This window comes from Anomalospiza imberbis, chromosome 3 (genome assembly GCF_031753505.1).
Source record: "Anomalospiza imberbis isolate Cuckoo-Finch-1a 21T00152 chromosome 3, ASM3175350v1, whole genome shotgun sequence".
NCBI classification, from domain to species: domain Eukaryota; kingdom Metazoa; phylum Chordata; class Aves; order Passeriformes; family Viduidae; genus Anomalospiza; species Anomalospiza imberbis.
The window spans coordinates 41895795-41920093 of NC_089683.1; the positions used below are offsets into that span (position 1 = coordinate 41895795).

At 35.2% G+C, this 24299-nt stretch overlaps 1 protein-coding gene across 2 annotated transcripts in view; it reads right to left on the reverse strand.

Moving 5' to 3' along the window:
- Window positions 1-24299, reverse strand: part of ASCC3 (activating signal cointegrator 1 complex subunit 3) — a 249556-nt gene that overhangs the window by 150659 nt on the left and 74598 nt on the right. For both annotated transcript variants that reach the window (XM_068184147.1, XM_068184148.1), the window contains exon 11: window positions 7842-8006. In XM_068184147.1, the coding sequence (XP_068040248.1) occupies window positions 7842-8006 (165 nt within the window). The remainder of the gene's footprint in view (window positions 1-7841; window positions 8007-24299) is intronic.

Here is a 24299-nt window from a genome sequence, read left to right on the forward strand (position 1 = left end):
GCTTCTAAATATCAGTAAACCTTGAAAGTGTACAGATGCCTTTTGCAAATACAGATAATTCAAAAATTAGTATTTTTCAACTACTGGATCGCTTATTATTTGATCCTAGAAGTCCCAACTAGAGATTATGCCTTCATATACAAGAAACCATGAACCCACAGCCTCTTCCTGAAATGGCAGCAGAAATTACTGATAACACAATCAGGATAACAAAATTTTCTGTTTACATTGCATATTGGCAGCTGGTCGTAGGCAGCTAAGTGCCTTTTCTTCACTACTGAAACTCAGCCTCTAACATTTCATTCTTTACATGTGTTCAAGATCCCAGTAAAATAATAAGCACCATTTGAAACTTAGGAGGTTTTCCTTGAAAACCTGAACTGACACAGTATTTGCACACCAGGTTCTTTAAAAGCCTTACTATGTTTTATTGGTTTGATGTTACACTGGAAGTGAGAAATTGCCATTGCTATATTTAATTGACATATCTAACTAGTATATCTAATTCAGAAACATTCTTGATGGCATGTGGAGAATTGACAGCATTCACAGAACACAATTACCACACCACGAAATTCCATGTATGCAGAAAAAATAATCAGAAGATAGCCATCCCAGTATCGATTTCCACACAAGTGTCATCTGCGTTTACGCTGTAAATGATAAAGGATCAGGTATGGGAAGTGCCTCTCTGGATTGTAAATTGATCACAGCAGGATCATTTTCTTCTAATAGGTTTTCAGACTTGCATATCATTACATTACAGCCGCCACTTGAGAGCATATAGAGTGTGCATAGAGATACTCTTTTATCTGACTTCTAAAGTTCTTCCTGAACTTTGTGATCTTGGCAGCCTTCCCATTTCCATGTATTAAAATATCACATTCACAGAATGAATTACAATCAAGCTGGAAATTGTATCTCTGATTGTTCAACTTGAGCACAGAATTAAGTGAAGCAGACAAGTTTACACATTTTAATCTTTGAAGAATTGTCTGCTGGTTAGAAATTAATCTGATATTCCGATGACCCAGGATCAGTTCAACACACCCTCTGCAGTCAGTCTTTATGCCCTTCAGATGTACACTAAAGACAAGATACTCAGAAAAATAGACAAAAGCATTTCTTAGTTTTTACTGCAGATGTGCAAGAAGATGAACCCTAACTTAGATTCCTGGGTCCCCTGTTCAGTGGTAGTAAGAATGAAGTACTACATATGGGGGTTCACATAAGTTATTAGTTGGATACTATCCTACCCACAGAATGGCTCTGTCTCACTCTCTCGCAGGATCTGTGCTATTGATCCAAAACAAAGGAGAAACAGAAATGGGAAAAAAAATTAGTAAGGCTCAGAACATTAAAAAAATAATTAAATGTTTCAAAATTACGAAGCAGGAAGTTTGTTAGAATGTTTCATCAGTGTTTATGGCCATATTGTTTACTAGTAATGAAAGAGTTAAATTGTCAGTAAGTCCACATAGATGCAGTTGTCTAGTTTTAAGAACAGAAATGGAAAAAAGCAGTGAAATTGCAAAACCTAAGTACATAGTAAAAATGCAATTACTAATACAGTTTTGAAGATTCTATATAGGACGTTATCTACAACTCTGCACAGAATGCATTTGTTACTAGGCAACCATCTAGTTAAGTAATTTTATTAGTTTTAATCTGCATCCAATGAACCCTGAAAATACTGTGATCTCAGTCCTCCATTTAGAATATATTTTAAAATCTAGAGGCACCGAAAAAATGTAACCACGCAGAAAGCACTATTAGAAGCCATATTATTCTCCCTTGGCTAAATATTAGGTATGCATTACTTTGTCTTAAGAAATGACATTTTGCATATATCTATTAAGAGATTTCTATACCTGGCACAGTGTCAATTTTTCCTGACTGATAGAAAGCCTTTTCATGCTCTGCTTACTGTTTTGTTTCTAAACTAAGAAACAAAAAATATCTCTGAACCTTTCTACAAATTTGTTTCACTGCTTTACCATAATATGAAAGACCACTAAATGTATGACAATCACTATTACATTTTAAACTCCACAGGTGTGTCACTAAGATGGAAAAACAGTAACCTATCAGTAATAAAAAATGAGATTCAGGATGACTTCCTGACATCCCTTCCATGCACAGTAAGAGAAAAGCTTCTGAAGATTAATCAAAATGTCTGATACATAACATTTTCCAAACAATGGGGATTAGGTTTTGTTTTAAAAAAGTAGTTTTTAAAAAATAATTTTTTACACAACAAAACATAAAAAGATAGACTCATGTAAGACTCATTGGACATATGGCTGCACAACATACTGCCTAAAAATAACATCACAGAGTAGCAAGAAAACATGTATTAAATTTATCATAAGCTGATGAACTGACAGATTTTAAAAGAACTTATAATTGAAAAACAGCCATTAAAAAGGGATTCCTCTAATTGCTTCTTAAGCCCAACTCTATTTAATAATTTTATTGATGATATGCAGTACAAAACAACTGGTGACAAGAAAGGCAGGTGATTGGCAGAATTAATATAATTGATGTGTGTGTCAGCCATACAGATAAATCTATCTAAAATATCATCATTCAAATGAAATTTCTTTTCACTTAGCTCATTCTATAACAGGCCATAGCTGAAAATGAGATACTATTCTCAGGAAACATTCTTATATCAATGAGCTAATCCTGCAGCAACTATTAAGACGTTTGTCTGAGGATTTAACAAACAAGTACCTGAACGCAAGCTCCAAAAATGATGTGTGAGCAAATTAAGTACATTCACTTCTTAAAGGTACAAAAGGGATAAAACTGCATAATTGAAGGGAATCCCTCTACCTCTGTATCTGTCAGAATCAAACTAACACAAAAGTTTTATCTATATGCAGTACTGCTGACATGTTTTACAAATACAATGGTGAATATAGGAAAGTCCAGTGAAAAAAAGCCCCACAACACTTTAGTTTGAAATGGAAAATATATGGCAGAAGGTTTCAGTGACCTTGTTTGGTTTATCCTTTAATAAAAGATGCTAAGTAACTTGGTTAGTTTATATATGAACTATCAAAGAGACAAAAGACTAATAGAAGTCACTTAAGATGAGAATTGAAGAACCAAATGAAATGCCACTGTCATTCTAGTCCCAAAAGACCCTTATAAGAACTACAGTGGTCCACCACTTGATAAAAGACAGATCTAAGTAGCTGGTTTATGTAATTAGATATCAGTTTTGACTTTTTTTTTTAACTGATCAAATTATCAAAATCAAGAATGGGATTCCAAGCACATAAAAATTCCTAATTTGATAACAATTAGACATTTGGCTTCGGGTGAGTAACATCTGAACTTGTTTGCCAATGATCTCTAGTAAGAGGTAAAAGAGAGAACGAAAGGAAATAATAAGGCACTACAAATATTGAAAATACAAAGAAAGTGCAAAGAAAACTACGTCACAGCTGAAAGGAAAAGCTCCTTAAATAAGGTAGCATGAGGAAAGAAAGCTCAGAAAGGAAACATGAGAATTTCCAGGGGAAGAACTCCAACATCTCATGGCCACTGCAGTCAAAGCTGCCTTTGATCTTCACTTCCCCAGCAAGCCCCTCCTTTCTTGATGAGTAAAAGGTGCAGCACAGAACTTCTTGTTGAGTCCTCTACTGCCTGGAGGAGGCCTTTCTCATCATTGTATTCCAGGAGTCTCCTGTACTCCTTGTACTGCTGTGTTATCCCATCTACAGTAACTTTGTTGACCTAATACAAAAACATAAAGCAACTGAAACTTTAACTTGAAGAATGAGACAGTGCTGAGAACAATATTTGTATGTCTAAGATGGCAGCTTTGGTATCCCAAAATCTGAGAAAGCTTTTAATATGAATTTTCTTTTATTTAATTTATCATTCATATATTGAGAACAGGTATAAAAACTTGTGCATAACTCAAGTGTAGTATTCAGTATGCTTTTTTTTGTGAAAAAATACCCATAATCAGCAAGGAAGTAATCAAAATCTCTGAATAATTATAACAAAATACTTCAGTGGCCTGTACAAACTGTAATTTTTTTTCTTTCAAGCTAATAACCTTAGTATATTACAGTAGTATGGAAAGTTTGATTAAAAAGTTTAAGCATTTCAGTTTTACATCTGCATTATGCTCTGGAATAAAAGTTGAAACATCAAAGCTATAAATTGGATTCAAATAAGTTGTTTGATGTTATACCTACAGTATATAACAGTGCTCAGAGCAATTTTACCACCAAAATGTTTAGCAAAGTCAATTTAAATCACTTGCAAAAACATTCTCTAAAATTTGAAAAGTGCAAACATGCACAAATATGCCCTTCATTCTGCTATGAGTAAAACTGTCAGCAATTCCAATAGATATACTCCTTCCAGGTTTAAATAAAACCGAATTCTAAAAAATGCCATAAGTTAAAATGAGCATGTTAAAGTCTTAAATTAAGTGGTGTGACTCAGTGTTCATCTGGGGAAACTACATCAATCATTCAAGTATTTTGAGGTACAAATTAGGACAGACCTCCTAATGCATCAGGATATTCCTGCTTTGAGAATGCATTTGGATAGCTGTATTTTTACCTCATATCAATACGGACCTCAAAACACTCTTTTCTGGCACAGCTGTAGGCTCAAGTATCTAGCTGAATACTAATTCTTAAAAAGACAAAAAAAATCCCAATCCACTGTCTTTTTTTTCCTGTTGTACACCATCTAAACAAAACACCCCTCATACCTCCAACGAAATGGGAGAGATGCTTTTTCTCTAAGACAGGATAACAAAGCCTGCAAAAGATAAAAGACTACACTACACATCCTGCCCCACACAGGAATCATGACACTGTCTCATATACAAGCTAGGGAAGCACGATCCACCTGGAACTACAGGTACATGCATTATTAGAGTTGTTATTAGTGATTTATGGAAAAGGCTGAAGTAGTATTCAAAGGAATTTATCATGGTTCTGTTCTAGAAGTGATACAAGAAAGGACTGTTCCAGGTCAGATCAAAAATTACACTGTTTGAATGCACTGTCTCCTGCAGGAGCCAAAAGTGACAGTACAGAAAGTGGGAAAATGTCAATGGTATTTACCAGAATAGATCTCAGTTACTACAGCCTCCAGTTCTGATCTAGTGACTACTACTCTGCAGTGGATTTTCCTTTGAATTACTTGTCCCTCTACTATAAATTAAAGAAAAAATAGTCAATATTTTGTATTACTGAAACCAGTATACAAATCAGGTGATTGATTTCAGCAATTACTACAGTGCTGTAATTGAGACAAGGATATTTCAGATTAATATTGTCCTTGGGGTATTTTATGTTTTTCAAGAAGTTAACAATTATTCTTACTTCCCGTGTGCATGAATACTGAACAAGTATGACATTTCTATACATATCAGTGAAAAGTAAGTTCTGTAACTACTTTCAGAAAGGTTGGAGAGTAGATTGAAGACAAATCATTGAAGACAGAAGGACATTCTCCAGGGATGGGTTAAATATCCTGGCTTTTTTTCGTGCTTCAGGGACATTTATGAATTTCTATCAAAATACATAAAATGGAATTATGGGCAAGGAACAAAACCAAGGAAATGCAACAACATATTTTTTTTCCTCGCAAAGTAATAAATATTAAATATTAAAATATTAGATGTGATGTTTTTTTACACTTTGAGCATCTATAACAATATTTTTACTAAACTTCAGTGAAGTTCTTCTGAAATCAGATACATTATGTTATCTTTATTGACTACGTAAAATTTACAGTAACATCATAGCTGTGGATGCATACTGCAAACTTCATAGAACTATGCCTGCAAGATCAGATGCTGAAGTATAACATTTCAGTGTAATTTTAAAATGTATTCCTCTTACTATTTGTTTTCATATTAAAATAAACAAGACAATTGTACAAAACATCTCCTGTTTCTTTGTCCCCAGGTTCTCTGGGAGGCTTGCAATTTGAAATACTTTTGTCAGCAATTGTTTTACAGCACAATTCTAAAAAAATCTACAAGTAATTTTGCTTGATTTTTAACTGTGGGTTTTTTCAGAGTACCTTTATACTGTAAATTTTCCCTCTCCTAAGCTACCTACTTGTAAAAATACATATGAGTCTCCATTACTGTCTTTCTTATCAAGCTACAATAAATAAGGTGGTGAGATGGTCAGTTTCAAAATTTGTATATTGCTTTATTTTCCAGCTATTTCACTTAAGGAAGGGTTCCAACTGGGTAGCTTCAGCTCCAGATGAATTAAATTCCAACTCACTAGGTAAAACAAACCTTGAAATCCTAGGAGATTAAAATACCCTTTTTTAAAAGAGCTATTTTTAAAATGAGTGCTGAAGCAAGATACTGCTATATTACAATAAATGCACTAAAGATAGGATTCAGTACCCAAGACATAATTGCCTCAGATTTTATATTCCTTAAGTTACCTGTGCAGGCTTGACAGACACAAAAGGGAAGGATCTGTGTCCACAAAAAGCAGAAATGGAATGCCAAGCTGAGTAATGGAAGACAGATAAAATGGCTCTCAACATGTATTTTGAACAGCTGAAGCCTTGCTTACAAGTCTCACAAAATTTCATAGTAAGAAATGAATAAGTCTTGCAATCTGACATGAAGAAAATGATTATCATGGTCACTGCTAAAACCTGAGATGGTTTACTATAAAGACACCTAAGGAAAAACAAGGCTATCAAAACCATTTAAGAAAGAAAATACAACATCAAACAGTTAAAAGTTTAGTGCCATTGAGGTAGTCTAAACTTAGCTTCTCCTAAAGAATTGTTACTTATATTGTTCTTTATACAGGACCTTTCCACTTGCTGTACCAGATTAGAGCAGACATTAATTTTATTCTGTTCTTATCAGAGTTGGAATCGGATGATTCAAAAAGCCTTGACAAGGTTAGTGTAGCCTTACCAAGAAAAATAGCATCTTGAAAGCTAAAATGCTTTAAACATTTAACATACTACAAATAGAGCCAAAAAAAAAGTTTAATTTCAATTTGTTACTGGTTACTTCTATGGATAGAATTTTGCTCTTCATGACCAAAAAAAAAAAAAAAGTGCACTCCATCCTCCCTCTTCCCATTATTTCTTTATTCTAAACCCTTCCTTTTTAGGATTCGCCAAATTCAAAGATTTACTTTACTTGTAAAAGCACATCCCACCATTGAGACCAATCTTATTTACTGCCTAATTCTGAATTCTTCTTTTGTAAATGATTCAAGAAAAAAATCCCTTTTCTCCTTTTTTCCATTTCAAATCTTGGTATTTAGAAAATACCACTAAATCATGGGGGAAAACAAAAGGAACATTTATGCTAGACTAAAAACTATGTAGTAGTTTTCTGTCAGTGCTGAAAGTTTTACCTAGATTTAAGACACTACTCTTAATTAGAACAAAAAAGAAATTCTACTAAGAAAACTGCTAATTGAAAATAAGCCTTCCTGGCAAGAAAATAATTTCAATTTTGGTTGTGTTAAAACATTAGCCTGATTATTATTTGCTTAAAAATGTTTAATTTTCCTGTTACTTGTACAGTAGAATAAATTAGGCAAATAAATCATAAGTAAAGAAACAGCACTATAATAAACTATGCATCTTAGGAATATGATAGTTGATATAATACAGAAAGGAAAGTAGAAGACATAAAAAAAATCCACATTCTTAATACACAGCTTTAAAACAGAACAGCTGTAAAATAAATTGTAAACTGTCTAAGAATTTCTATTTAATTGTCTAAGCATATTACCCTTTACAGTGACATCTATCTATTCTTGACCAAAACAAAATTATTTTGATTTTTTTTTCTCTCTTACCTGTCTTAAAGTACGTGCTACTATACTTTCGAGTACTGGTCCTCTGTCTTCATGCAGTAGGTGAACTTCATCAAGAATCAAGAGTTTTACCAGCTGAGAAAGGGCTACATCACCAACACTTTTCCTTGTCACTACATCCCATTTCTCTGGAGTAGTCACAAGCATCTAATAGAGCAGAAGAAAAAAAAAAGAAATATTAAGCAATTTATAAAAATATAGTAATTTAACATACAGCAGAGTAAATGCAATGTAGAACTTGAAGTTATCTTAAGTTTTACCTACTTTATATATGAGGCAGACAGTTTTCTGCATCTACATGTATTGGATGGCCATTTGTAGGATTCAGTATGAAAAACCATATGGAAATATCAACTAATAACTTCAAGCTGTGTCCCATTTGTATACATTTCCCTCATGAAAACATTGAAATGGCTATCCAGAATGAACTACTTATAAAATAATTTAATGGTTGTCTTTCACTAAAACCATCTGTCATAAAATATTTCTAATCATCTTCACAGCACAGTAAACAACTAAGACCCTCTCCTCATACCTAAGCTTGACCTGATAGTTCCCAGTTCCCTATGAAATGCTTTCTCCATAAGGCATACTTTCGAGTTGTGCCTTTTGATATCTTTATCCTTGCACTGGTAAACCAGACTGAACAACTTCCACCAGTCATGGATATGGGAATTTCCAAACTTCATTGTTTCATGTAGATATGTCAGGCCTTTTCTCCAGCCTGGCAATGTCCCTCTATACAGCACAGTTCTCTGGTGTATAAGCCTCTCCTCACTGTCTGCTCAGTCAACCCATACATCAACAAGCTTCTCTACGAGGATCTTAGGGAAAACACTATCAATGGCTTTACCGAAATCTAGGTAGACAACAGCCACTGCTTTTACCACATCTACCCGGCCAGCCATTTCTTGATAGAAATTTATCATGCTGGCCAAGCATGACCTCCCCTTGGTGAAGTCAAGCACACTATTCATGATAGCATTTTCTTGTCTTTCATGTACCTGGAAACTGTTTTAAAATTAGCTGTTCCATCACTTTCCCATATGAGGCTGACCAGCCAGGCATTCCATGGGTCCTACTTCTTGCCCTAGTTGAAGACAGGAGTGACATTTGCCTTTCTCCAGTCTTTTGTCACTTCTCCCAGTTACAATGGCTGCTCAAAGATTATCAAGAGTGACACTGCAATGACAGGAGCCAGCTTCCTCAGCACTTGTGGATGCAAATCAATCAGACTATGGACATATACGTCCCCTGTTCTCTTAAGACATGATCTTCTCCCACCAAGTGTAAACTTGCTCCACACTTTCCCCCAGTTGCTGGAACTCAAGATTCCAGGAGGCTGGCCTTGCTAGTAAAGACTGTGGCAAAGAAGGCATTCATTACCTCAGTCTCTTCTGTGTCCTGTGCCATTCATAGGCCCCCTGTCTCATTCAGCAACGGGCCCAAATTGATATTCCCGAGCAGATTCAATTCTGTCAGGACTTCAGCTTTCCTAACTTCAACCCTGGATGGTCAGACAATGTCCCTGTATTCTTCCCAGACTGCATGTCCTTGCTCTCATTCTCTGTATGCATGCTTCTTTTTTGTGTATGACATGGAGCAACTTGTTCATTCCTGCAGGTCAACTTCCTATTCCGCGGCTGCTCTTTAAACCTGGGATGCAACACTATTCATTCATTTTTGCCCAAGTTTCTGTTCACTGAGATGGGCCACTCTTGAACTTGGAAGAATATTAACCAGCTTTCTTGGTTTCCTGAACTTTCTCTTCCCTCCAGGACCTTATCACATGGAACTCTGCTCTCCTGAAGCCCAGGGTTATGAGCTTCCTTTCTGATCTGTCCTCTTCCTCAGGATACTGAATTCCAACATTTCATTGTTGCTATGGTCAAGTCTGTCTTCAATTTTGACTCCTCAAACAAGTTCCTCCTTCTTTATGAGGTACAGCAATGCACCTCTCCCCCAAGTCCTACCTACACAGGAAGAAGTTCTCATCAGCGCACTCTAGGACCCTCCTGGATTGCTTGTGCTGATGTTTCTTTCAAAATATTAAAGAAAAATGTTCCCTACAAAACACATTCATGAATACTTTTTATTCTTGGTCTTCTCCACAAGATATATTCTGATAGTATTTATTTAATCCCCTCAGAAAAATATTTTTCCCTGCACTGTCACACAATATTGTTCCAGTCCCATTATTTTACCATCAGAATATATCAGTCTTTACTAATTACCAAGTTTCACTCCTGAAGACACTTTGTGATATTACAGAAAGAAGATGTTCATTTCCTGCAGCATTTAAAACTTTACACATGAAAGACTCACTGAGTCACTATTATCTCAGAGAGTGGTGGTATCTGGGGGGGTATTTTCATGGTTTGTTTAAATATTACTGGGTGCATTTTGTTAGCAAATAGAGATTTTTCAAAAGCTTGTACAAAATAGTAGGTGTAAAAAATGTATGTCCATAATTTATGAACTGAAATGTAACACTACTACAGATGCAGCTGTTAGCACTTTAAAATGAGCCATATCAACCACAAAATATTAGCAGCTGTACTTCCACAGAACATTAATTAGCAAACAGTGAGGAAATATATTTAGCAATGCATATTAAGGCTTTAAGGTGTGAAATACTACAAATGCAAGCTACTTAGCTAATTTGCTAAATCTAAATGGACAACATTCAGATCACAGCTTTTTTTTAATGTCAGTCATGTTATCAGGAAAGATATTTAAAACTGTATCATTAATTATTCTGTTTCTGAGTGATGACTAAATATCCGTTATAATGGTGTTTTACTTTGATCTTATTTTAAAATAGCAATGTATGCAAAGCAATGACCTGAATTAAAAGCTATACCAAATGAGACAATATATCAATTAAGAAAAGAGATCTCCAGAGAATGTTTTGCTAGAGAATATGACACTTATTTTTCAGACAGAAATTACAGTTGGGGAAAAAAATTCTCAAGAAAACCACCCAAACAGATCAGCTTTGTAGTTGCAAATTATAAAATGAATTCAAATATATAAAATGTTATTTAAAAATATCAGCTAAAATAAATTGCTATCAGCAAAGATTAATAAAGATTATTTTTTCAATTAAAATAATAAACCAAACATAATAAACACCAATCATTATTACTTTTAAATGAAGTTGTGGCATTTCTTTTTATAAGTAATTTTCAGAGACAATATATTTTATCCTTTAAGTTTTAAAATCAAAACTCAGATTCAGGAAGAGGATTCTGCTTTTGTTTCGGGGGCAAAAGAAAGACACAGAAACCAAATACGAAAAAATCTTTTTAATATTTTCTTCTTTTACATGGACTTGAGTTCTCAGCACTCTGAGAAGTGTGTTTATTTATATTGCTATTTCACCACTTCACCTCTTTCAGTACTGAAAGAGCAAGAAAATAAAGTGTCACATTTGTTTAATGAACTGCATATCATGCAAGATATTTCAATCTGGTTTTTGTATGAGGATATGGCTGAATAGAAACGGGTTAACTATCAATATTTTTACTGTCATGTTAAGTTTCTCTATGCGCACACACTTCTCTTTTCCCAATGTATTTTTGATTATCCTTTGTTCTTCCACACTGACTTTTTCTTTTAGGGAAACACAGGCTTTTCACAAAGTCTTCAGTCTTAAGTGAGCATTGTCACTCAATTTCACTATTCACTATTTCACTAACTAAAGGAGTTACCTGTTTCAAAGAAATTATCCAAGTGTTTCAACTCAAAATTATGTCATTTAGCTTTGGCATTATTTAACATATCTCTAGATGGTTTTACATAATTTTCAGCTAAGAACTCAAACAAAAAAATTTAATTATTTCACTTTGAAAAATTATGTCAAAAGGGACAACACTAACTGATAACTTCAACACCAATTTACAAAATTTCAAGAGACAGTCAAAATGCATTTTTCTATAATTGCATGATTTGCTAACTATTTTTGTCAGGCTCTCTTCAGTCCCCTTTGAAGCCAGATTTCATGGTAAAAGGAAGTTACATTTTCACCACAGTTTCAGAAGATCAACACGTTGAAAATGTTGGGATTTGTCATAGTTTGGGGTTTTTCTTAATCTGAAAAGGCTCATTGTTTTACTAAAATCAAATGATCTTTCATTAATTTTTATGGGGCCAACATTTATTTTTAGCACTTGGCACAGCCTTGAAGGTTTAAGTTTTCAATAGCTTACTCGCAATTCTTTGAATTTCTTTGCTATTTTTAACTTCTCCCAAACGCATTTTGCCCACAACTACTGTCTGTTTTCTGCTTGAATAATTAGGACACTCACTCTGAACCTAGATAAACTATTGTAATCCCCTCAAGTTTACACTCCCACAGGTCCAAATCACATATGAAAAGATATCAGAACAAAGTACATAAAAAACTTAGTTATAACATACCATACTACAAAATTCACTGCTTTTAAATTCTTAAAGAACATTTTAAAGAAGTTTTTAGCCATTTGAGCCTTCGTCTGTCACCCATCTGACCTGTCATCCCTTTCATATACACAACAATAAATCAAAACTCAGATGCACACCCTACCTCACCCCCAACCTCCTGACTACAACAATTGCCATCAAATATTCAGAAAATCGTGGGTCACTCTTCTATGTGCCAGATAATCATCAAACCAGGCATAAAGTACTGGTTGACTCAGATCTCAGCTCAAACATCAACTAAGATGACAGGAAAAAGCCCTGTGCTCTGTGCTTAAGGATGTTTATCTTAATATGTGGTTACACAGATTTCTATAACATAAAAAGTCGGTACCATGTACGTACCTTGTACTCAGGCTGGGTATTCTGAGTATCAGCACCATTCCAAAAATAAGCCTGCCTGCTGCCATACTGAAAACACAGCAGCAGCAGTACAGTGCCTTTACTTTGCACAAGATGGAAATAAGGGTTCATTTATCATATCAAAACAGTGAAAACATAGAATAGAATGGTACACACACACACTTTCAAACATTTGACATATAAGTTTGAATTCATATTATTATACATGCTGAGCATTAGAATCTATCATTCTTTCTAGAAAGAAACTGTAGAATAAACTCATGAACAAATCCAGAGGTCTTCTGATCAGGAAAATATTGTGGATGCCAAATGATCACAATAATAAAGGTTGTGTGTTATGGGAAGCTTCCAAAATGAAATTATCTTCCCCAAGCTGGAACAAGATCCAGAAATGTATCACAACCATATGTCATCTCACACCTGCAGATGTATTTAAGCACAGCAGATATATTTAAGATACCTAGATAAAAGCACTACTTCCTCTTTGAAACCATCAGAATTATGATAAATAAACAGCAAACATTTCATTTATTTTATATTTCTCTGTAAAGTTCACAATATTGCTTCTCAAAACATGGATTAGATCTGCAAGAAATACAAGTTTCTACAGTAATTTCATCCTTTATTTGCTTTATCATCTTAAGAGCCACTTATTCATTTTGCATTAACATTTCTTTGTACTTTTCCCACTTTCTGTTAAGTAACTCTCAATATAACAGTATCCTTAGGCAAGAAAAAAGAAAACTGAATCTTATTACACAAAAAACCACTCTGATGCCTGCAGCTATGTGAGCATCTGTTCTCTAAAGGCTTCCTCCTGCGCTCCTCCTGCTCAGTGACCAATGATGCCAGAGTTACTCACTTTGTTATTAGCACAAAAAAGTCTCATTGAAGACATGACAGCCAAAAGTAAGGGGAGGCAAAGAGACAGAAACAGCTAAAATATAACCTGTAGTTAACTGAAATATTACGCACTGGAAAATGCATGTTAGGTATTGCAGAAATTTGCCTTTCAACAACATGAAAAAATGATTAGATACAACTGGAAAGAATTTTATCATTTGCAGATTAGAAGGAATTCTCTTGCTATAATTAAATTTGATGAAATCAAGAATAATTCAAAATAGGGGAATTCAGTAAACTTTCAAACAGAACTGTTTTCTGAAGTGCCTCGATGCTGGAGAAGAAACAATTTTAAGGCCCAATTCATTCATATATACAGGTAAAGAAAAAACAAACCCTAAGGATCTAACTGCTTTGGAAGGCATGGAACCAGTCCCCTTCTGTGCTCACCTGCAGTAAATTTGTCTCCAGCACAGTGATTCACCTTGAATGGATAGCAATAAAGAATTCTGCTCTAGCCACTGCTGCTTTATTGTTACTATTCAAAGATTCTTTCTCAAATATCTGCTTCTGTTGATTTCTATTATTAGAAACTTCCTTGTCTTTATTGCTTTCACCTTGCTACTGGTCTTCTCTACGCTCCTGCTCCTTTACACACATCTACAACTTCCCCTTACCTCATGCTAGGGGAAGCTTTGCTCACTCACAGCCAGCACTCCTCATCTTCTGACAGCTTTTTGGCATGGGTGCATGGGCAACCTACACAGTTTACTCAATTCCTGCTGTAACTATTTATCTTGGTGGCTTATTCTGGCAGGGAACTTACTGCAAGCTCTTAACGTCTGCAAAAATGGAGACATGTAAAACTGCACACAACTACACACATCCACCCAGAGCAGACACTCATTGGAATGCAGCATATATTGCAATTCTGTAGGCAGAGCTGCTATTCTGGGGCTTCATACACTTTGAAAATGTTTCCCTTCTAATAAGTGATACTTTGGAGTTTCTCACAATTTTTAATATTAGATAGCTGATATCACACCCCATGAGGGATTCATTACCAGTTTGGCACTCTTTGAGGTAAAACTCCATCAAAACATGTTACAAGAGCAGCAACCTGCAAGTCATTTTCATAATGCTGGTTTTATTCCTCTTTTTATTGCACTCTTACTCTGTGATTTATTCAAGCATTTAAAAAACCTCATGTGAGCTGGAGCTCAGGCAGGGAGTCAAATAAACATACAGAAAGTAAAGCAGAGAGCAGCAATTCAAAACAAGATTCTGAGGTAGGAAGTAATAAATAATGAATGCAAGTATTTTGCTCTTCATAGATCAGAAAAAAAACCATCTGATGATGTGTTGAACACAGTTAAAACAGAATTCTGTTTCTAGTAAAGCAGATTCCGTACAAAGATATGCAGACGAGCAGTATGCCCATTTAGTTGAACAGAGGAGGTTCTAACAAATCTGAACATGTATTTGCGGTCTAACGTAATGTCAATACAAGACCATACATACACACATACAGATATATATGTATATGCACCTTAGAAACATTTAATAATAGGGCTACACTTACAAGAAGTATTAACATAAAAGACTGAGTTCATCACACTAGGAAGACTTACAAAAGAGGTGCATTATATTGATGCATATTAGAAGCAATTAATAAGTCACCAAAGCTAACAGCAATTGTCAATCAACAGCAGAAATCAACAAAGGATTGTAACAGCTGTCACTCAGAACTTAAAATATCCAATGACTTTTTAACTGAAGCAACATAACTCTGTTCAGCATGTTTTATTTTATAATGAGTCCTAGGAATGCACAATGGTTTAGTTCCTTTTCAGAACCCAGCTATTCCACCTAATAAAAAGGCAACTGATTGACACTGTACCAGCACATTGACTTAGCAGAGCAAGATACTTATGACACGTTCTGTTGAATTGACTTTTTTCAGTATTACTTTATTTGTTGCATACTCAGTTTCATAATTATGACTAACAGATTTAAGTTCGTATGTGAAGATATAAATTTTTATGCTTTCAGCACAATCCTGGATATCCCAGAAATTAAAAAATTCGTTTAGAAGTTCCAGTACTATTGTAGACCTCAAGACAAAAGACTCTGACACAGTAAAAATAAACTGGATAAGACATTACAACTAGTAATATCCTTTTGTTGTTAATGTGAAAGCCCTTACCTTAAGTTCTTTATAGTCTTACTAAAAGAATATGGAGTAGTTTTCATGTGGAGTAGTTACATTATTCTGAGACAAAACTACAGAAAATAATGTACATTAGAATCACAATACTTGTACTGAGTAATAGGAATGAGCACCTGCTCTCTGTATTCTTTTTTCCCATGACAAAACAGTCTGCATAAAGTCAGCACAAACCTTATTTTAAAAACCATAGCAAGGAAGAACAGCTTGCATGATTTTGTGAAATTCATCTCTTATATTGTAAAATATATAATTAGCTACTCAGACTTCAAGGTTAAGTAATGCTCTAAATGTTTTAAAGGAGTCTGATGCAAAACATTACCCTCTTTTCCTCTTTGCTGTTAATCAGTTCACCAATTATAGTTTTACTAACCTCTGATATACTACTGTCAGGTCTGATTGATGCCAAAAGCTCCCTTAATCAAATCTGACAACTTTGAGCAAGTGCCTGTCTCTTGAGACACTGCATCCAGCCTGCTTGTTTTGAAATCTGCACAGTGTTATTTTGCATTTCCTTCTCCCCTAGCACCTTTTTCGTATCTAACAGAGAGATACAACAGAGTAACAACAAACCATGACTGTAGAATATATTTGTGTATGTTTATATATCATTATAGCAATACTTGGGATAAGATTGTTAGCTTAAGAATTTACAAGGAAAAAGTAAGAACAGAGATTTCTTGAAAATTTAAGTTTCTGAGAAATCCAATAATGTTGCTTGCTTGATGGTTTTGTCTGATAATTGTGGGTTTGTAAGGTTTCTTTTTTCCTCTTTTTTTTTTTTTTTTCATAGCTGCAAGGAAAATGGTTTCAAAGTCATTACTCCTCTGTTCTACAAGGAACCTTTAGGCTCTGGTTGCACAGCTTCAGGAGACAAGGATAAAAGACTATCTCAGCTCCCAGTTTTTAAAATTTATTTATACTGGTATGCTTTTAAGACTCATCACAGGGGTCCTTCGTATCTCATTAAGTGTAAATATTAAAAGGTTCAGAATAACTTTTGTTGACATAGATAACTTTTGATTTATTTATTTATATTTTAAGACTAGCCAGATTTTTTCCCCCTGTTCTGCTCCTGTCAAGTCTTACCCCAAGATGTGGATTAACCCAACATTATGTGAAAAAGGACCAAAGGGCAACAGTGACATTTTGTTCCAAATATCCTTTTTCACACACCTTCACTCAACAGTTTTATTTTCTATCACAGATTTGTATGCAAGAGGAAGCAAGTTCATGTTTTTGTCTCCAATCAGGTTTTTTCAAGAATCAATGCAAACTGATGACTGCAATCACTGATATGGAGGCATACTCAGTGTAAGATGAAGAAAAAAAGGCCTTGGTTCAGCTGAGATGATGATATTAACCAGATACTGCATTAGAAGTCAATTTTGTGACACCAGTTTAAAAAACGACAACTCAAATACCAATTCATTTGCTTGCATGCAAATGTGATTTCACAAAATTTTCCCTTCAAGTTTACACTCCAGAGAAAATTATGTCTGCTAATATTAATGATAACCAATGTTGAAGGTTATTGTAAAACACATCAAGATTGTCAGATTTATATTCTCTGATTACATTAACTAAGAACTAGTATCCCCTTTGGATTTCAGCAGGGTTCTTCAAGCACCAAGAGGAAATATCAACAGTGTGCTGTTGTAATGAAAGGATTAAATCACACAGAGTTCCACAGGAGTCTGTGCACCTCAATATCATTGCATATTTTCATGAGAAATCCTAGTAACAGACTACAGATTATATCCACTAAACATTACATGGATACTATGCTGGACAGAGCTGTAAACACATTGGATGATGGAGTATGAATTTTAAAATGTCTTAATCTGTTAAAGAACAGATTAATTAATCTGCTTGAGTCAGTAATATAATTTCAAGATTCTACACTGAGGACAGTATTTATCTTGCCTATCTTTCCTGCTAATTTACAAAATCACCCTCAAAATTAGATGTCTAGGCTCCCTCTAGCTGGTTCATTTCATCCAAATATCAAATAGCCTTAAAGGTCTTTTCTCTGTTGTGTTCTCCCTACAAGTCTGTGCAACAAGTTTAGACCACTTCCCTAAGTCTTACATGGCTAAAGCCAAAGCAGATGAATCTCTTAGGAATAATTATCCAACAAATGCAGGATGTAAAACAACTGGCAAGGCAGTGGCTGGACAGCAGAAAAAAAGAGAGCAGATCAGTCTGCACATAAACTAAAAATGCTCTGCTGATGCAAAAATGGAAACCTTGGAGCAAAGTGTTGCTATTTGGACGTGCTAAATAAAGCTTCCACTCTCCTCAGCAGCAGTATGATCTTGGGGCAATACATTATGTTCTGGGCAACTTATTTCAAGAAGTGCAAACCAACTGAGAGTCCAGAAGTGAAAAATGAGAATGACTAAACGTAAATGAAGCATGACCTTTACAAAAAGTTTAAATAAACTGATGCTCAGGCTAAATAAACGTGTCTGAACAGAGAGAACTAAAACTGCAAGAGACTTCAGAAAGCAAATGGCGGTGACTGGGGAAGACAGACATTTAGGTAAGGAAAGTGGTAATAAAATTTGATTGGGATTTAGGTTGAAAGTAGGTTTCCATTAAAAAAAAATCTTTTAACAGTGAAGAGAGGTAAGCCCTCAAGGACATTTATCAGGAAGTTTAAGAAAGCTCCATGATCAGGGTGTTGTAAAATGAAATTAGAGCAATATTTATCAACAGTGAAATATATATATTACATTTGTGTTCTCAGAAGGACAAATTAGATTAATTCTCATACTACTTTGTATAGTTTTAAGGTCAGCTAATAAGGTAAACAAAAACTTAAATTAAAAAACACATTTCAAATTACAATTATGGGTAACTTAGGTAACTATGTATAACATATAGCCTAGATAATATATTCTACTCTATATTAGTAATTTAATATGCTACTAATATGTACGCTGCTAGTACTGCATGCTATAATATAAACCACTAGGCTCCTCATGATAACAACAAGTTTTTTGTTATAATAAGAATACTTTATACTACTATTACATATATTCTAATTTTATTGCAAATTAGACTACATTTTATTATAGTTATTGCATGTTAAGTGATTCTTCAGTGTGGGAGGTGCTTACAATTTTTCTTAGATGTAGTATAGAAAAAGCTGTATTCTAAATGCAGTCATATTTAGCATTATTATCTGCAATATTTGTAAGCATTAATTTGAAGTATAATGTCTGGGGTTTGTTCCACAAATAAATCACAATAAATGTTAGACAACCAAGATAAATAAATCAAAATAAATGCTTGACAAATTCAAGATATTCTGTTATGTGCAAAATGACAACTGAGAGGACATAAACTCTCAATTGCCCTGATGATATCCTGTAATTTACTTGTATTTTCAACTGACCAGAAGCAGTTACATTTGAAAAAGATCCAAAAGAGGCAAACATCCCCTGAGCAACCTGTCCTCAACTCTGCTCAAATAAGCAATCTTTTTGCAGGGGAATATTCACTCAGCAGGCACAGCTGTTATTCTGCAATTTTTACATCTAAATCAAAGATAATTGGACTTCTGAGTACATTTAAATTGTACTCTGGGAAAAGGGTCTAACTTAATGCATCATTTGCATTAACTATAAAAGACTGCGTTTTCACCCTGTAAAATTTACTGTGCTTAAAAAAGTATTTGGAAGTGCAAAACAGTTACTAAGTAATTTTAAAGACGCGTAGACACCTTTTGCACAGAACCTTTTCAGCTATAAAAGGCCATTAAACCAAACAGAAGTAAATCATTCTTCTAAATCCTTCATGGATAAAATATTAATGGTAATAGAGACTCCTGAAAATTACTTTCCTCCAACTTTTACTGAAGATCCTCAATGACAAAAAACCTGAGACAAAAGCCATAATATTTTATTTGGTGTTTTTAACAAGTTCATTAGTTAATCTTATGCAGATGAGCAGTTAGTTCATACCACAAAGTACTTCAATTTCAGATTCTCTGATATTAGTTTAAGAACTTAAATTGAGGCATTCTTTCTTGTTACTTATTGAGATTCATTGTACTCCACAATTTAACATTCAGACAAAGTGTTTTAAGGATTTTTAGTCTTAATTTTACATATAAAAATATGAAAAGAAAAATTCTTATTAGTATTTCATCGCTAGAAAACAAAATCTGAACTTTTTCTGACAAAATGTCATCTTTAATGATTACACAGGAACATTTTAACAGGCAAAATAGTGTCTAAAATGTTCCTTGCTCATCTTTTACTGATACATGCAGTAAATATCAGATAGGCAATTCCATCAAATGGAATAGTTTTGATTTTCACAGAATCACAGCAAAGATAAGTTGGAGTCACCTCTGGAGATCTACCAATCCAATTCACTGCTCAAACCAGGGTCACCTGGAGGAGTCTGCTGAACACTGCATACAGACACATATCCAGTATCTCTCAGGTGATGCTCAAAGTCTTTGAAGACTCCACAGCTTGTCTAGAAAAACTTTCAGTGTCTGACCACCCTCACAGGAAAAAAAAAAAAACAAATTCTCACATTTAAAGAGAATTTCCTGTATTGCAGTGTGTGTCCACTGCATCTTTTGCACTCACTGGAAACTGCTGAGGTCTGGCTCAGTCTTCTTTACACATAAATACAGAATATAGTCAGAGCACATCTATCTGAGCTTTTGCATACCCACCTTGCTTTCCCTCTCCTCATGTGATAGATGTCCTCTCCCTCAATAACCTTCATCCCTTTTTGTCAGACTTGCTCTTGTACGTCCCTGTTCCTCTCATAAAGGGGAGCCCAGAACTGGACCCAGCACCACAGGTATCTCACCAGGGCTGAGCAGAGAGGAATAGCCACCTCCCTTGAGCTACTGGCAACACCTTTCTGAAATGCAGCCCAAAATGAAGGGGATGTTGCTGGCTCATATTCAATTTGTTTTCCACCAGAATATCTGTTATCTTTCCTGGGAAGCTGCTTTCCATCTGACCAGCCCCCAGACTGGATAGATTCATAAAATTACTCCCTCACTCCTGCGTTGGACATAGCATGAACTCTGGAACTTCGTAAGATCTCTGTTGACCCATTTCTCCAGCCTGCCAAATTTACTCTAAATTACTGTGCAACCATGCGATCTATCAACCACTCCTCCCAGTTTTGTACCATCTGCAAAATTGCTTTGTTTCCACACAGAGGATCAACAGGACTTTTCAAAGGTAATGAGGAATGACTTCATGGTAACTTTGACTAGGTCCCTCAGGACTTGTAGGAAAATATCATCAGATTGCATTAATTTGTATCATACTCTGTTTGCACATTCCCTAACCTGACTTTATTCCAAGTGTTGAATTTTCCTTCTCTAGATTTTCCCATTTGTCTCTGGGGCTTGGGATTGCTGAAAGCCAGGCCTAACCATAAAGGCCCAAGCAAAGAAAGCATTAAGAACCTCAGCCATTTACATGCCTTTTGTCATCAGGTACCCTGCTCCATTTAGCAGAGGTTTTCTCCAATTTTTCTTCTGCTGTATAGAAGCCTTTCTCGCTGCCCGTCACATATTCTCCTGGGATTTTTCTTACCTAATCCTGTCCCTTCATGCTCAACTTATGCAACCACAATCCTTCCAGATCAACTGCTCCTGCACCGACCTCTTGCACACTTCCTTTCTACGTTTGGTTTTCATCCTGTAGGTGTCCTGACACTCTTGTCTAACTTGCTGATCATCAGGATGAGCCACTCCTGAGTTTGGCGGCATTGCGCAGGAATAAGAAATACAAAGGATTGCTAGAGAGTTTTAAAGCCTGAAAGACTTTGAGTTTCCATCTAGATTAAAAAAAAAACAAAAACTGAAGTAGCTTATTGAACTCATTCACTTGCTAAGCCATTTACAATGGAGTGCAGAAAATATTGCTGTAATGTGCTACATTACATATAATACCCTTACACACAATGCAGTTTCTGAAGGACATTAAATGAAGACTCCAACTCAAGAATCATGCTGCATGACACAAAGGTATTGAGCTAACTGAACATATTACAGCTATAAAACTGGATCTATAATTTTTGTATATCAGCACACAACTGAATTAAAAGTCTTTGAGACTTTCTACTACACTAGGAATTCTTCCCTCTCTCCCCCACCCCAATACCAAGGTTGCCCAATCAGTGTTACATTTATCTGTTTTGAGAGATGTAGCAGGAAATACAGCTTGGCAAGTATAAGATGGACTGTCTGAAATACAGTAAACCAAAACCAAGTAAGCGGAAGGAGCAGCAAAGAGATCTTGTGCTTAGCATTTTGCCTTTGACATGAAGAAGGAACGTTTGGTTTTCATTGTCACTGTCTTAAGTACTTTCTAAAATGACAAAAAGTCACAGTAAAACCAGCACACATCAAAACTGGTGCCTATGAAGGCACAAGAAACAGTCTCAAATCTATTACTGAATCTTATGTAATGTAACCACCTAACACTGGGGTCTCTAAAAGCAACAGCTGACATGAGAATCCACACAAAACCATTCAAATCTCTTTAAGCTCAGAGACCATAAGACTGTGATATAAATATATATATATGTACACATATATATGTCACCTACTTGAGTGGGGGATAAAAGGAAATAAATAATATAAAAGGAATAGAAAGAATAGAAAGCTCAAAGGCAGCCTCCCCTTAGAAGCTTCATCATTCTGTTCCAGAAGTGGGAGAAACTTGAGAAGACTGTGGCTTTCTTCTTCCCACAGTCACACATCTATTACACAGAAGCCTCTCTGATGATGCCACTATCTTAAAATATGCCACTCACAATCTAGCTTAAAACATTACAAATACTTTGCAACTCATGTGATTCAGCTGTCACTGTATGGTCACACCACTGCAGCAATACACCTAAAAATCCATCATGTCAGGACAGAATTTGATTCAATAGTCCCAGTCATGCAAAAGTGAAGAAGGGCCTTTTAAAAAGCAATAATTTAATTACAAACCGAGCAACAGAGAAAGGAAGATGCTGAACCCTTAAAAAAAGGCTAAAGAACAAGAGTCCTCTCTCTTAACATACATTAAGTTTGTATGTTCTATTTTCAGAAAAACTTCAGCATTGTTAATATTTCTTGTACTGAAGAAACAGATGCAATAATCTAAGAGCAATCTTTTACAGACAAAAATTAAAGAATGTTTACTAATTTGGTATTTTCAATGCAATATCTTTAACATTTTAGTTCATATTCACTTCGGCAACATTCTGCCACAATGAATTGAGATGAATCATTGACAAACAATGAATTTTAACCTCTATAAAAACAGACACTAAATGTACTTTAATGTCATAAATTACATGTATTTTCAGTGCAATTTGATTTTAAATAGCAAATAGGCAGAATATTACCAAGAATAATTTCTATACACATTTAAAAAAACTATTTCAAACTTTTTTTAGCTAGTACTGCTTACTAAAAATTCAAAAGTATTTTGAATTATGTATTTGCACTTAATTTCATAACAAAAATAAGCAGCAAAATTGATTTAAGATATTAAATGGAAAGCTATTAAATCAGATCTTCCCATTTTCAGCAACAAACTTGCGTGTCTGATATCTCCCCTTGAAAAATTAAGAAATCTACTTGGTTCACCTGTAGGTGACACTGTTGGTCTTAGCCATACAACCACAGAGCAACAGCATTCCCGCAGTCTGGAAAAATGGCGTTTCCAAACCATAAATTTTTTTTTGTTTTATTTTTTATCTTTTTATGCTAGTCCTTTTCAGATCTATTGCGTGTTGGTTTAATCCCAGCCAGCAACTGAGCCCCACACAGCCACTTGTGCAGTCCCCTCTGGTGGGATGGGGTAAAAGTGAGGCTTGAGATACAGGGTTTAATAGGTAAAGCACAAGCTGTGCACACAAGGAATTCAAAGCAGAAGAAGGAATCCATTCACCACTTCCTATTGGCAGCAGATGATCACGGGATCCATCATGTGCAACAGTGACTTGGAGATACAAATGGTCCCACCAAACTTCCCCCCCTTCCTTCCTCCAGCTCTGTGGAGGAAGCTCTGCAGTATGGGCTATCCCTGTGGTCAGTTGGGATCAGTTGTCCCAGCTGTGTCCCCCTCCCAGTTCCCTGTGCACCCCCAGTACCCTTGCTGGTGGGGTGGGGTAAAAGGCAGAAAAGGCCTTGACTCTCTGAAAGTGCTGCTCAGCAATAACAAAAACACCCTGTGTCATTTACACTGTATCCAGCAAAAATGCAAACCACAATCCATGCTATCTTTTATGAAGAAAGTTAACTCTATCCCAGCCAAAAACAGCACAAATTTTAATATCAAACTTCTTCAGAGACAGTGAATTATGTAAGTGCATAAATTACAGATATATTAAAACTGAATATGCTCTGATAAAGCCTAAAGTAATGTAAAAATGTACCCACTGGAGAGAAAAAGCTAAAAAACAAGAGTATATACCTCTAGCAAGGGCTCTTCATCCAAATAAAGTATTTGTATTTGTACATTTAAGTGCTGAAGTACAATGCCAAACAGTTTACCACT